The 16,420-nt window shown below is 38.0% G+C and overlaps 1 protein-coding gene across 1 annotated transcript; it reads right to left on the bottom strand.

The window, feature by feature from the left end:
- Positions 1 to 1,145: 1,145 nt before the first annotated feature.
- Positions 1,146 to 13,242, bottom strand: FBXO43 (F-box protein 43). The gene is made up of 5 exons (XM_073794638.1): positions 12,300 to 13,242; positions 8,619 to 10,105; positions 6,270 to 6,372; positions 2,065 to 2,268; positions 1,146 to 1,969 (listed from the first exon to the last, which is right to left on the bottom strand). The coding sequence occupies exons 1-5, from the start codon at positions 12,300 to 12,302 to the stop codon at positions 1,721 to 1,723; spliced, it is 2,046 nt and encodes a 681-aa protein (XP_073650739.1). The 5' UTR covers positions 12,303 to 13,242; the 3' UTR covers positions 1,146 to 1,720.
- Positions 13,243 to 16,420: the final 3,178 nt, after the last annotated feature.

Here is a 16,420-nt window from a genome sequence, read left to right on the forward strand (position 1 = left end):
GGCCTAGTATTCCTTGCATTACACCCTAACTAGTTAAAGAAAAATCAGCTAAAAGAGTGAGTAGACCAAACAAATCTATTGATTAGATTACACGTTTAAAATCAATTTAAAAAATCATTTAGATTCTACTTTTTCATGTAATCAAGCATTAATCAATGAAATCAAGCATTAAAAATTAACAAATTATTAGGATAGCGTTATAATGGTTTACTTGGATAAAAAGTTAACACTGATAGCACTAAAAAAAATCCACTCATTCAATAAATATTTACTGAGCACCTGCTGCTTGCCTGGTACCAGGCTAGGTGTTAGGGATACAACGGTATTTAAATCAAATATGACAGGCCTTCACAGAGCTTACAGTCTCATGAGGAAAGAAAATTAAAAAACAAGTTAAGCAAAGTGAAACTAAGTGCCACGACAGAGGAAGCACAGGACGCTATTGGAACATACAGCTAGGGTAGCTGCACCAGCCAGTTACTATAATACATAATAATTTACAACAATTAGAATAATGATGATTATTTTCTGGATATCTGGAGACTTTAATAAAGTTATTCATGAATACCATATGATTTTCTTCCAGTTAACCTACCTACCTCTTGAACTCATCACAAATGTAAAACCTACCAATAAGAAGTTTGGAATTAGCTTCACTCATTAACTTTTGAATTTCTACTCTGATCTTTTGTCTTCAGAAAGTTTTATTTTTATTGTAAACTCATTTAAATATGTGGTATTAAGTCCTTATACTATTTCACTCATATTGACTTTATTACAATACTCATCCCAATTTAAAGCCAGAAATTTTTTTTTTAATTGAACTTCCATCGTTTAACAGTTCCTTCAGTAGAGAGGAACACATGTCGATTATTGATTTCTAAAACTAAATGTGGTAAAATCTTCTTTTTCACCACCAGAGTGAAATAAAATACTACTTTCTTAATGGACTGAGCAACCATAAGATGACAAATGTGACACACTGAGAGGGCAATGTGACTGCAGTATACAAAGTGCCTCCTCATGGACCAGAGATAGGATTCCAGATTTCTACATTGCACTACTGACAATTTCACGTGTAACAAGGTAAAGGAAACTTACGTGTGGCTTCTGGGTGTTTATTACCTAAGACTCTCATGGTGAATAACCACATATATCTAATAATTTACTTTTTACATCTTAGTTATCAATATTAAGTAAATTTTATTTAACCAGAAGTCTGCCCAAATATGACATTAATTAAATTAAGAGAAAGACTGAGATTATAAATTCAACAGAACTTCTGAAAACATTTTATTTACATTTCATTTCAGTCAAATATTCAAAGATTTTGAAATCTATAAGGCCATCTATCTCAAGTTCAGAATTTTTAATACTATTTGGAAAACTACTTTTGAAAAGTAATCGAAGAACATTTCAACACATAGTGATGAAATGCACAATTTTTAAATGTTACATGAAACAGTTAAATACATATATATAACACTGAAAATTCTTTATTTAAAAACACAAAATTATTAAAATGAGTAAAAATGACATTGTAAAATAAGATTTTTTCAAAGCTCACTACTTTAAAGAAAACATACAATGACATGGATCACAATATATACAAAGTAGGAAATAAATCATCATCTGTCATTGATGGGAAGACTTGCATGCTTTCAAAATATTCATAATTTTAAGCCAAACAAAATGTCCTTCTTTTATATGTGAAGTCTCTTTAGAGGCGTTTTAAATTCCGCTTACTCTGGGCACTTCCTGGAAGAGCATCTTTTCTATTTCTTGGCTTTGCTGCTCCTCTACTACATTCTTCAGACCCATGATAAGCACACAAACATAACACACAAAAGTCAAAACCACAGGCTGTGCTGCTACATAGTCCCCTTTTCTTATAAGGCTGGTACTTAGCAGGGGATTGGCACCTTGGGCAAGGTTTTAATGCTTCATCAATAAAAAGTGTTTTGGCAACCTGTAGTAAAAGCACACAAACTAAATCTTCCATTTTCGCATAGAGAATTGCTTTATTTCAAAATCTGTAAATATTTAATAACTTATGATACTCACCTTAACGTATTCTTCCTGTTTACTACTTAAGTGAGTAACAGAAGAACTCGCTATAGGTGTCAAAACTTCTCCCCAAGGAGAAAATGTTGAAACTTGTTCTTTCTGAAAACCTGGTGTCCTAGCCTGTGCTTGCACAGATCTTAAAGCTGATCGATTTAAAAGATGGAGCCGAGTGGCAGCATCATCAACATTTAATATAGCCCCCTGTGGTAAAAGACAAGAGGGGTCAACACTGTAATATCAAAAGTTCCAGGACAGCTTTCTGATGCACATGTATTTAAATGTTTGGAAGTGGTTTTACACTACTGGAATTTTCTCCCTAAACCTTTCCTTTTTAGAAAAAAGGAAAAAAAAAAAAAAAAAAAAACCCTCTCATCTAGCATTTAAAAGTCAAAGGAAAAGAAAAAGAAAAAATTAAGACAATAAATGCTAGCTTTAAGTTTGCATGCTTGGTTATTTTTCTGTTTAGAGCGTGGGTTTGCAAACTTTTCCTGAAAAGGACCAGATAGTTACAAGCTACTTAATTGTTGTTTTAGCAAACACAGCTATGGATATATGTAAATGAAAGGAGCAGGGCTGTGTTCCAATAAAACTTACTTTAAAAACACAGGTGATGGACAGGATTTGGCCCACAGATCAGAGTTTACCAAGTCCCCTTTTAGGCCAAGGTGTAAGAGGAGGTGAATCAAAGCTTACTATGGGACATCATGGAATTCTTTGAAGGTTTCTTACCTTAGCCGTATGTCAGAAAAATAATGGGCCTGGTTAGACCATGAAACCCAATTTGTTTGGCTGGTTTATACAAATACCAGATACTTGCAATGCTTGATTAATTTTTACACTTGAGTTTTAAACAGCTTTGATATTTTAAAAGGAGAAAAAAAATGTCTCTTATTTGAACTGGATTTCCACATTACTCAAATATTTAGCCAAGAAATATTTTCAATGAATAATCCTTATAGCCTTCTATTTTGTTAAGGTTGGGAATGAGAAAAAATAATAAGTTTTTTTTTTTAACAAATTGGCATTTGTAACCAATTATCAAAATAAAATGTACTACAGGTGAATTTCCTTAAGTGTCCAACTATAATTGTGTTTCCTCTCCCTTGATAGTCTCCTTTTGCCAGAGTTGGCTCCTAAATGGGGAGAGTTAAAAATATGAGAAATGACAGTAGGATAAGTATAGGAATGAAGTTAGCTGGCCATGAAAAATTATGCCATTAACAGTTTAACAACATATGCATAAGTGTGATGGATGAATATTGGTTTTCAGAAATTAGAATTAATACAGTTGAACTTATTCAAGGACTCAATACATCTCTTTATGTTACACTTTATAAATGATTTGCAGCCTAAGCTAGAAGCGTATGACACAAGAGCATACTAAAAGAAGACACCCATTGGATTTCGATGCAGTTGGCAAACACAGTGATGCTGCATGCACCAAAAAATGAATAGAGATATGTTGTTGAAGCAAATTTCATCCACAGAAGAAACATTCATTCATTTAACAAACATTCATAAAACATCTACTAGGTGTCGAGTGAATAAAACAGTCGAATCCCTGCCCTGTTGGAGCTTAAAATGTGTGCTACTATCTCTGAACAGTATAAGGTCAAGCAGTCAACAAAGGCACGCATTCATGAGCACCAACATGGTTCAAAATATAGTCTCCATCACGTTACCAGAATATATTTAAATGTGACAGGGGAGTCACCTTACTGATGTTCATTTCCATGATTATAAGAAAACAGTGAAGACTACAGTAAATTAAGAAATTCAATGGAAAAAGTATGATATTCTGATTTTAATGGTCATTCTCACTGCTGCAAAGCAAACAGATTAAATAGAGATCCTATCACACATAGCTGGTGTGTGCGTTTTAATTTTTACATATAAAGGGCTTTCAGTGACACTATACAAGTATGAGGAAAACCACCAAACAACTTTGTTTTATAATTTTTCTGTTTTGGTTAATGATATACATTAGGATAGTTCAGGTAGAAAGCAACCAGTCCATTTCAGAAGAGGAGGGCAAAAGGCATCTGGAAGGATGTCTCTGAGGAAAAGAGGGAACAGGTAGAATACCTGATACATTCAGAGTTAAGAGGAGATTTCCAGTTCTGGTGGATAACAGGAGATGAGTCAGGGATCTGTATAGAGAAACAATAAGCAAAAAAAAAAAAAAAGAAGAAGAAAAGAAAGAAAGAAACTGGGCAATTATTAACTCTGAGGAAAAAAGGTATAACAGGTATAATCATACTGTACTACATGTCACAGCTGTCAAAAAGTCATAAGAATCTCAACGCAGTCTTAATAATGTCAGCACCTAATTCTAATTTGCTCCCAAACAATGGTGTAGTTACATTCATAAGATAGGAGAAAGGACTTCAGAGGGAGAGGTGGGTAGATAGGTAGTGGTGAGAGGTTAGAGAACTCACCTAGTCCCTCTATAGAAAAAAACAAAAGAAGAAACAGCAGTAAAGGCATGCCATTCAGAAATATGGAGGTAAATATCAAAAGGAACAACTAAAAAGTGATTGCCTCGATGGGGCAAGAATCAAGAGTAGGAAGGGCAGGAGAATATGTGCTTTCTTATAAGCCTTAAAGTGCAATTTGATGTTTTAAACCATGTACTGTGTCTACTGAAAAAAAAATTTAAAGCAAATCAGAATAAAGGAAAATACTCAAGTAAGGAAAAAGTACAGTCCTTTAAGAAACCAAGTTAAAAAAAAAATTGGTGGCTAGGATATGAGGGTAGAATGCTTTATCTAGAACTACCCAAAGGCTTACCAATACAACATGTTTCTTCCACATAGGATGTAAGGAGTACATGGAGCTAAAAGTTTAATATTAATGGGTACTTGCTTAAAAATGTGCTTTTGGTCTGTCCTTAGCATGTAGGGAGCCACTCTAAAAAGATATGTTAAGAAGGAAATTTATATCTTCAGTATTATAAGCTCCCAGAGCCAGCAGCTGCAGCAGTAGCCAAGAGCCGTGAGTCAGTCGTGAAGGATTATTATAGGTGAGAAGGTAAAACGTTTCTTCAAATAAAATAGAAAGTCAATACTTTAGTTAATAGCGGTCCCTAATATTTCCTTGGAATGAGAAACTCCCCAATCTGTATCTAGGTGTTCATATTAGTTTATACCATGCTTCATCTCAGTTATTATATTTCACCAAATTATAAATTTACTTATGTTATTAAACACTTTTTACTAGAACAAGAATAAGAAAGTTAATTCTCAGAGTTTCTTTTGGTATTGATGCCTAAGAAAGGTCTAAAAGTTGAATATACAGTAAATATGGGTGCCAGAGTCATCAGATGCCTGTTATACAAAGTAGTATCCCCAGAAAGAATTAATCAGCTTCTGTAAAACTTTTCTTGTAACTTCAAAGCTGGACCTCAAATCTTCAAGAGAGCACAAGTTATGATGTCTTACAAGTACCAATCTGCCATGCTCACTCACCTCCAGGCCTCCATATATGCTATTCCCTCTGCTGAAACACCTTCCCTAACTCGTTATTCAGCTCTCAGCTGAGATGCATTTTTTCCTCCTCTTGATCCCCACTCCTTTTAAATGTTCAATAGAGAGAACTCTGGGCTTCCTCTAACACACCTGTACTGTAATCACCTGTTTATAACTATCACTCACTGGGTATCACCCACTGGCACTGGGTATGAGTGCCAGGAAAGCAAGGGATCACGTCACAAATGTTCACATTGTAATCTGAGCAACTGCATGTAGTATCTACTCAAAAGACTGGATGGGAAAATGCTATAAGGATGTCTAACTATGAATAGGGTCCAGCATATCCTATTCAAATGGTATTCAAATACTGCTAACAGCATACACACTTAACAACAAAACCCAGTAAGATGTTCTTGATGTCAGTTAGGCTACTCCACTGATGCACTGGGTAGAGATGGAGTTTGGGAAAAATAAAGAGTTTATGAGTGCATGAGTTCCCTGGTGGCCTAGTGGTTAGGATTCCAGGCTTTTACTGCCGTGGCCCAGGCTCAATCCCTGAGATTCCACAAGCCACGTGGCACAGCCAAAAACAAACAAAAAAAGAGTTTATGAGTCAATGTTGGTAAATGGAAAGGTTAAAAGATAGCAGGAAAACCAAATGAGGTTGTCCAGCCATATGGGATTATTAGATATTTATACAAATCCATTTTAGAATAGTATTATATACATTACCTCAGTATCTGTTTTCAGTTGTGTGATATGAAATTTCCTCCTCTGATTTGCTTTTTTATCTTGAATAATAATTTCACGCCAATTTTTGCTCACTTTCCAAATACTGTAACAAAAAGATCAGTCCTTATATTGTATATATTCCACAGAATTAATATTTTTCACACATGACAATAAGAAAAAGTCATTTTAAAGATTTTGGATAGTTTATTTAAAGCTAAAATTTTACATTAAAAATATGACTTGATCTGCATAGTTGTGAAAGAATACCTATTAAAATATGCCAGCATCATATTGACAGATTACAATCTCATAAATGGTTAAGGAAAAAACAAAGTTTCATATATAAACCCAAATGAGTCCACTGTGAGGCTGATTAAGAGGATTTAACTTAGACATGACACTAAGATTAAAAATTTGGAACATGACATGCAGCAAATGATTATCAACTGTAGTGCAAGAGATTCTATAAATTTCTCCTATTATTGTATTTAACAAATTTCTGTCACTTTGATTAAATAAACACAAAAGCAATCAGCCCTTTATTGGAAGTACTAAGTGCCAAATACAGTTGATCCCTGAACAACATGGGTTTGAATTCTGTGGATCGGATCCACTTACAGGTGGATTTTTTCAATAGTAAATACTACACAGACTGGTTGGTTGAATCCAGGGATGCCGAACCGCGGATACGGAGGAAACTCGGATATGGAGAGCTGACTATAAATTATACAAAGATTTTTAGACTGCATGGCAGAGGGTCAGCGCCCCTAATCTCTGGCTGTTCAAGGGTCAGCTGTAATAAACATTATTGTGGGTAGCACTACAAAGTTCCTATTTTATAAACCAAAGTTTATAAGACTCAAGCAGCTAAAGAAAAACACAATTTATGTCTAGTGATTGCTTATTTATCAATAACTTGGACTACATTCATTATTAAGAAAAGCTAATCCTGCAACTGTTAATATGGTCTTTTTTTATTACTTTAACTTAACAAATCACTCAAAGTGAATGAGGTCAGGAGAAGGTTATGGAGGGCCCCAGGTTACAGTTGAGTTGTCAACACTACTATTCTTCCAGTTACCGTGGCCACTTCAATTGCCATTGCCTCTCCTTAAGCCGATACATGTGCCTTATATCAGATAGATGGAGAGATATAGGCAGAAAGTCACTCATTAATGGGGAAGAAATGAAATACATGTTTGGGTATTTGCCTCAGCTATTTCAACTTACTGTAATTTCTCATATTACCAAGAATAAGCACTGCCAAGATTATACATGCACTCTGCAATACAAATACTATAAATCTAGAGGGATGGCAGCAAAGGCAATTATTGAAATATGACTGAATATCATTTGTTCCTACAAGCGAGCACCCAAAAGAGTCACCCAAGTTTTAATTCTAACTGGTCTGTATCCAAATACTCCAGCATATAAAAATAGAATTCCTATGTCGCAGCCATCTCCTTATTTTTTTAAACAAGTAATTTATCTCATTTGAACATTTTTTTAAAGGCACATGTATGTAGGCCATTAATCCGCTTATCATCTTACTTGGGTTACACCAAAGACATTCCTGATCAAGGCTATTCTGAAAGGACTTAAACCTTAATAAGAGTTTTGGGAAAATATGGGCTTAGAAATCAGAGGGCTCAGCTGTAGACCTGGATCTGTTTCTGTCTCCTTGAGTGACCATTGGCAGATCACTTCTCTGGAGCTCAGTTTTCTCATCTGCAAAATACATGATAGGACTAGACATTTCAGAAGACTTCCAGCTATAAGATTCTACAATTCTCTACAATAGCCTACACTTAATTTATGGGGAAAAGGTGAAGAAGGGTTTTAATAGAAGAAGGGGCCATAAAAGAGTAAGGATTCTATGAACCCAACTCTTCACACATACCTATGGAAAAAGAGGCTCACTAACTCTCTTGCATGTCCTTCCCCAACCATGATCTTGCAAAAATCCTGTTCCACATGGCTTCCCTCCTTCCTGGTCACGGCATTCCCAAGGGCCTTGTCTTCTGATAGTCCTGCACTTCGCAAAATTGCCAGTATAAACACAGTCTCTCTTTAGTCTTGTAACTCTAGTTCCTACCCTCAATACTCCTATATATGTGACTTCGTTTCTCTTTACTTATGAAGCGACATTCAATATACTGAAATTTCTGTGAAATTTCTGAGACACTGAAGAATTTCACTAAACCACCTTTGACAAAATATAAAGTATCCAAGATAGAGATGCTAAAACAAAATTTCAAAAAAAAGTACTCAACTAACAGAAAAGCTTTCCAACTTAAAAAAAAAAAGTGATAAAAGGCAGTTTTATTTCAGAAAAAAAAAATTTCTTACCTGCATAGGCTTTCTGCAGCCAAGGAATCTAAAACCATAGCAAGAACATGCTTTAAGTTTCTGTATTTTAATTCTGTTAAGATGTCCAGTTTTTCTATACCCATTTTCTTGCCAATCAGGCCTGCAAGTACACGCTGTAGTACAGCTATTTTCCCCCCGTCCCTTTCTTCTAACAATTCACGTGCACCGCTTTGCTGGAGTCTTTTCCTTTTGCTTTTCATAAAGAGCTCATGCACTAACTGCAAGGCTGGGGTCTTTGATAAATTCTTAAAGCTTAAACTCAAATCCCCACTCTTACTGTCACTGCTTGGCTGACTCTCTGAGATGTCTGAAGTGGCCACTGGTGTTGATTCAGAGCCAGAGAGGTTGGGCTGCTTTTCTTCTTCTGTCTCAGATTGTGAGCCTTGCTCCCTAAGGGTGGACAGTCTTCTTAATCTTCCAAGACGCCTTGATCTTCTTACCGTGTCCCTGACTTTGAGAGTTCCCTTGTGTTTCTGAAGCAGTTCTTGGAAAGAGCCCTCTTGGTCAGTGAGGGAATCTTCTGATTTATCCAAGCAAAGTGAGTTAAAGCCACTGTCTTCAGGTGTTGAAATATTGCGTCTCACTTCACCTAAAGGAGAAAGCCTTTGACTTACATTAAATTTAACATTTGCTACAAGATTACTTATTGGAGTCACAAATATGTCCTCATCTGTTCCACAAGTTGTTCTACTGACCGAAGAGCCCAGAAGTTCAGGATATGTATTCTCATCATTAATACATAGACTGCTGTCGCTAAAGTCATGTGTGATAGAGTCTTTAAAACTATTGCCTTGAATTGGAGATATACATTCAACTTCAAATAGGCTACAGTTATCTTTGGAATCATCAACTGTGGACGTCTTCTGTTGAGAAAAATTAAGTCTCAATTTTTGACTGCTGGAAGTCGCTTCTTCTGTTTTCAAAGTGCTAGTAACTAAAGAACTAAAATTATTTTGCCTTGGGAAACCTGAAGCACTGCTTGGAATATTTTTTTCTAAATTAGGAACTTGGCTTGTACTACTTTCGAGAGAACTATTTTGTGATTCAAAGTCCCCCTTTAGAAGAGAGAAAGATACGTCCAATCTTCTGCGCAGTAAAAATTTTTTTCCACTGACTTTAGGAGTTTCACAAAGGTCTGGGGTTTTATCCTTTTCCTTCCTGGGGAAGACAAATCTCTTTCTTTGAGTGGGAGACTCTAAACTATGTGTTAAGGCCAGACTTGAAGTTTCAGGATGTTCATGGATTAAAGTTGAGCCTCTTTCTTTCTTTCCAAATGATTCTTTATCTGTATTATCAAAGCTGCACGATTTTAACAGCTCACTGTAGCCACTATCTTGAAATGAAGATGTGGAACAAAAGTCTCCAAAGCTGGACGACTTGATGTTGACAATAGGAGAGTCCACCTCATTTCCTGCTCTAGTGCCAGCTTGACCTGAATGCCTTTCTGACATCTTCAAAATCTGTTTCTACAAAGTGAAAACAAATTTTATTCTTCCTTTGAAATGAACAGTCTGGCGGCTTACACCAAAATACATTACTTGTTATGAGCACAAATAATAATGGAAAATTGTATGGCAATAAAAAAGTTACTTTAAAAAACAAATTACACTATACTCATGTGTCTCTTACATAAAACAATGTTTTAACATCGCGAAGACCAAAATTTCCAGGAAATAAATATTCACAGATTACCTGACTAAGCATAGTCTAGGCACCATGCACAAATATTTTCTTGAACTACACTTGAGAAAAAAAAAATCTCATGGCATCATTTTTAGATGATTTTATTACTTTATGACTTTTACAGCGCTAAAGTACATTATTGTAGTTTTAATATTCTAGCTTATTTGTGCTGACCTATATTTTGTCAGTTGGATATTTCCTTTCGATATTTTGCGATGTAAATAAAGCTGCTTAAAAAAAAAACTATATGCTGATTTTTAAACATGTATTTGGGAAATGTGTCACGTAAGTGCTGCCACTAGACTAAACTGCAATATGGCTAAACAACTCTAGGATAATGTCATTTATACTTGTAACACGGGCCTGTCTCAGAAACTCAGTCCTCCTGACCATTCACAAGGTCTAAATTGGCAGACTTTCACCTTTGCAAAGACTCTTTGGCTCACTAATAAATTACTAACACATTCTTGAGTTAGCCAAAATGAACCCCTGCCCCACAGATACACGGCCATGTCAAACCTGGCAAGTTATACTCATTCATGCCTCATCTTCTAAATATTTTCTATTTGGGGGAAACCCACCCTTTATAATATTCTTGAAATTGCAAATAAAGAATTCAAGTATATTCCTTAAAGAAGAAATGTGATTCAGTTATTATATTTGTAAGGAATGACACTAGGAAATACTTCACTCATTTGTTTTTAAGGAAATACTTTACTCTTTCACCTTTTCAACTATATCATTGCATTCCTTCTTTGTGGAAACTTGAATTACATCTTAGCTCAAAGTATAAGAAGAAAAGATAAGAAAGTTATCATAGCATATATTTCTGCAGACTATTCAAGGGACACTAAGAAAATTGTCATTCTTTCAAAGTTTTCTCCAGGCCAAGTACACGATTCTTCTCTATTAAAAAGATCCTGGGAAGATGTATTTTAGTTGAGTATAATGGGAAAGTAATTTATTTATGCTTAAGTTACATCAGTTAAATATGTAAATGAATGAGCTTAAAAAAATTGCTACAATAACCACAAAACCAAATAGTTTCTTTATGGTGTAATGATCATTAGGAGATCATTATTACTGGGCAAAGTATCTAGGTGTTTTTCAGTCTTTAAAACCTATATTCCGTTTTGGTAAATCTCACACATGTTCTCTTCTGATTTAGATTCCCTCAGATTGTGACAATCACTGCTCTCTTCCGTACATGCTTACCAGCCAAAATTATCAAACTTTGCTTTCTATAATTCATATTTTATTTTTAAACAATTTGTTTTCAAAATATTAAGTTAATAAGATAGAATGTGTTTTCAAATTACACCTCCATCCACGAATATTTCCCCCTCTCTGAGAATCACTCTATTAAGTTAACAGTTTTCACTCATTTGGTAAAGTTAGGTCCCAGCCTTTTTTTTTAAAGTTGCAACAAATGTAACTATTCTGCTACTTCACCACTAGGTGTCTCACCATGCTAGAATTTGGGAATCTGAGAGGCAAATTGTTAGAAACAAGAGTAGGGGTGCAGAGATCATCCTCTCCCTGCTAAAAACCATAAACCGGTTGCTTTAAACATACAAAAAACTTCCTAATTTTTTCTGTTCATCTACGCATTTGAAGTTGCTTCCACCGTGCTTTCTCTGATGTCATCATTTTTTTCACCTTTCATCATTTTCAACCCAAGACATTGGTCTCAAACAAAATGTGGTTATTCAAACTTTAAATTTAAAATTATTTATGCAAAATCGTGGAACGCCTGTTGACTTGTTCAATTTTACTGATTCAACAGTTCACTGATGAATCAAACAAGCCTCTTCAATATTCGTTTTTTAAAACCAGACTCCTGATAAGGATTGAGAACACTTATCTCTATAGCGCTCTTAAAAAAAAAAAAAGAACTGATTAACTCAATGAAGTACTTACAATATGATAACAAATTATAACCAAATGTCCTTCATTTGTTAAAGTGTAAAATCTTACCATCAGTAAAGCTTGAGTTCTTAGACGTCAACGTTATGTAGGCTTCCAAAAAAGGAAATTTCTCACTCTGCCTTTAAAATTCGTGCCAAAGTAATACCACTTAAAGAGAAAATTTTAATTTGAACAATTCATTAAAACGTGCAGTAGCACGATACCGGCTAAAATTTGTATACGTGAAGTACATGCTACAGGGATTAGTTCTAACACTTGAAAAGGCCTAAATCATTTTGAATTTCCTCCAGCTTTCCGGACAACAGTAATTTTAATATCTTTGTTTTCTCCAGCTAGCCTTGGAATGGAGGAAACTTCCCAAATTGGGGTTTCTGAGATGCAGTGTAAGCTGCAGCGCGGTCATCTCCTCCCCCAGGAGCAGTCGGCGGGTGGGTGGTTAACGGTCTCCGCAAGGCGTCAATCGGCCCCTCTCGTCCCTCCGCGGACCCTCCCCAGGCCAGGCTGTCGGAGGGAGGCCCGGCCTGGCCCCAGGGCCCAGGAAGCCACCCACGGGCTGAGGGAGGGTGGGCCGTCTCCTGGAGCAGAGCGAGGGGAAAGTGAACGGCGTCGGGGCGCCTCTCTAGTCCCGGCACCCAGGAAGCAGAGCGAGAGCGGTCGCGGGGCCAGGGAAGCCCGGAGGCCGCCCAGCCCGCACACACCTGGCGTCCCCCGCTCCCGCCCACCTGGAGACCCGGGGCGGCCGCACCCACGGGGTCGACGGGCGGGCGAGGACCGAGGCGGCTGCCTCTGGAGCGCAGGGGAGGAGCCGCGGCCTCGCCTTCAGCGACGCCAGGCTATGGCAACCCCCACGCCAGCTTCGTGTGGGGCCGCCACGTTTCCCTTCTTCGGTTTGAACGGCCCGCCCTGAGTAACCGCTGCGCGCCGCCCCGCGCCGCCCCTTCCTCTCGCTCCGCGGCGCCCCAGCCGGCGGCCCCGCGACCCACAGGCCCCCGGCCCAGCCTCCGCCCGAGGAAGTCTGTACTCGCTTTCCCATCCCTCCATGCCCACACCCCTCCGAGGCTCCATGAGGGCTTCCTAATTTGATAGGCTCTTCTCCCCTCCCCATTTTAACTTTGGGGAACACTGTATAGAAAAGTTAACAGGTCCTACAGTGGGATGCTATTAAAAATAATGTAGGAAAACATTCACTTGAAAATGTTTCCGGAAATGAAATCAAGCGTGAAAAGCAGGTTACAAACAGAATGACTCATTTTAGGTTAGAAGTTCAGCTATACACAGGATAAAGTCTGAAAGGTTTGACTAACTTGGTTACAGCATCTCTAGACATCATTATGCTTGTTTTTTTAGGCATCTAAAAAGGGATGTTTTATGTGCCAGGCTCCATCCTTCTGCTCTTGGCAACTTCTTCCTAATTCTTTTTTTCTGGCTTCTTTTCCTCTACTTACTCCCTAAATGGGCGTCCTACCCAACATTTTTCTTACTTTACCATTCTGTGCTTACATAATTCTCATTCAGAGTTAAAAGGATTACTTTAAAGCCAGTAACAGCCACTGCTACCACTCTCCTCCGACAGAACATTTCTCCATGTGGATGCCCCACAGTTATCCTAAATGCCATATATCCAAAATCAAACTCACTAACAATGATTAAGCTCTGACTATGTGCCAATTATTGGGCTAGGTACTGGGAATACAAAGATGGAATGGCGCAGTTACTGCCCTGAAGGGCTCACTGGTGTAAGTGCTATAGTAGAGGAATGGTAGTAACACAAAAGAAAAGGGATCAACTAAATCTACAGCGGAAGAGTGGGCAGAGCTACCTTTATATAGACTGTGATATGAGGTGGATTTTGAAGGAAGGGTAGCATCTTTAAAGACAGATAACAGGTGATTCTAAACTTGAAACAAAATGTACCAGCAGGAAAATTGAAACAGTTGGGCACATTAGAGAAACTACAAATAATTTGTTACAGCTGGAAACTAAGACTGGTTTGAGGAAAGGGCAAAGAAAATTCTTGACAAGGGGAAGAAGCTAAGCCGTGGAGAGTTTTGGATGCACATTAAGAGTCTGAAGTTTATCCTACGCGCGAGCTTTCTCTAGTTGCGATGAGCGGGGGCTACTTTTCGTTGCAGTGCGCAGGCTTCTCATTGCGGTGGCTTCTCTTGTTGCAGAGCACAGGCTCTAGACACGCGGGCTCAGTAGTTGTGGCTCGTGGGCTCTAGAGCGCAGACTCAGTAGTTTTGGCGCACAGGCTTAGCTGCTCCGCAACATGTGGGATCTTCCCGGACCAGGGCTCGAACCCCTGTCCCCCACTGGCAGGCGGATTCTTAACCGCTGCACCTCCAGGGAAGTCCCAGGCAATGTAGGACATTTTAGAAGGACCACTCTGGTGGCAGAATGGAAGACAGAAGGAAGAGAGGTGAGGGTGGCTTAGGAAACTACTGCATTACTCTGGAAGATAATGGGGGTGGAGAAGAACCTACACCTGATTCAGTTGGCTGAATGAACTGCATGCAGCAGGGGGTGAGGAGCGAAGAGTACAGGTTTGGGAGAAAAGATGAATTTAGTGCGAGGTTGTTACGTTTGTGGTACCTGTAGGACTTAAGGCAAGGAATTGGTGAATTACACATTCTTCAAGATGGCACCTCCCTGAAGCCTCCCTCACACGTTCGGATAGAATGAGTAGTGTCCTTTCTAGGTCCTCAAACCAGTCTCTATCACAATCAAGCCTCTATTTTGCCACTCCCTGCCCAGCACTTGCAAGCCTCCTCTCCTGAATTTTCTCCATATAGTTTATCACCTTATAAAATACTGTATTATTTACTTACTTTGTGTAAGGTCTGCTCCCCACTCCACTGTAAACAGGGCAGGGGATTTTGCCTATGGTTAAATAAAAGCCACACGACCCCAAAACACGATTAAACATTGCCCTTTTCTCTTTCTCTAGTAATTTTTCTTTAGATATTTTGTTACAACTGAAGAGTAAAAGAATGTATCATAACTCCCTTCTATTCACTCGAAGAATAATTTTACACCCCTCCCCACCCCAAAAATGGCAAAAAGACACCTAGTTACATGTAGCTTGCCCTAGCTTTACTCATATACCGCAAATTTAAGCCACTGAGCTATATTTTCCTATTCTTTACACATCACAGTCTTTGGCCTTTTCCCTTCCCTTTCTGGATTGGGTGTAATCTCATTACTGACCTCAGAATTCTAAAACCCATATGTTTTCCACAGAGCTAACGCTTCTTTTGGAGACCATCCAGGAAAACATACTGAAAGGGTTTTCCATCACCATGATAGTCAAGCTATGCAGGTATACTTAAGTGAGTATGATCAAGAAAAAGGAAAACAGATACTCAGGGGGAAAACAGTAACTTGCATCTCCATAACCATATTATTGCAATGTAAGCATTTAAAAACACTAGTATCCAAGTTGGCAAAACAAATGCCCTCATTAAGAGAGAGCAATGCGATGATGTCCGGCACGTAGCAAATGCTCAAGAAAAGTTAGCTGTCACCATTGATAACAGCGTCCACAGACCATGCTCCAAAATGATCCTAAAATTACTGGTTCCTGCTGATAGGAAAGAGAATGTTGCATTGGGAACTAGCCTCGACATGAACTCTTGCTGAAATTCTGGATCTCCTTGCTATAACTTGTCTTTACCCTGACCCTCTGTAGGGTTCCAGGACCCATTTGTATTCTACATGTGTTGATTCATTCTGATCTCCACAAACTGTGTTATGTACCAGCATCATCTTGATAACCTCAAGCTGCATAGTCAGAACCCAGGTCAGTTTGCAATGATTAAAGTTACACTTTCTGGATCACTCCATAATCTTTCTCTTATCATGACAATGGTTTTACCTAATATTTCTTGAGTGAAGCTAATTTTGACTGTTCTATTGGATTACCTCTTCCCTTTGGCTAAGAGGAGGGGTATTTCGTAAGAGAGCTGATGATTAAAATATTTATGTTCTATCTTAGCCTATCTGTGGAGAAAGAAGCAGGACAGTCCACTGTGTTTCCTGGAAATTTAAAAATCGGCAGCTAGGAAGACTGAGAAAATCGAGTTAAATCTCTCAGGCTGGTCTGTGGAGGTGCAACCAGTTGGAATTCCTTCTGGAAGTGAAAGGTGAGGCTCAAGGTTCCCAAGTTGCTG

The sequence above is a fragment of the Tursiops truncatus genome, chromosome 17 (assembly GCF_011762595.2).
Source record: "Tursiops truncatus isolate mTurTru1 chromosome 17, mTurTru1.mat.Y, whole genome shotgun sequence".
Classification (NCBI taxonomy): Eukaryota; Metazoa; Chordata; class Mammalia; order Artiodactyla; family Delphinidae; genus Tursiops; species Tursiops truncatus.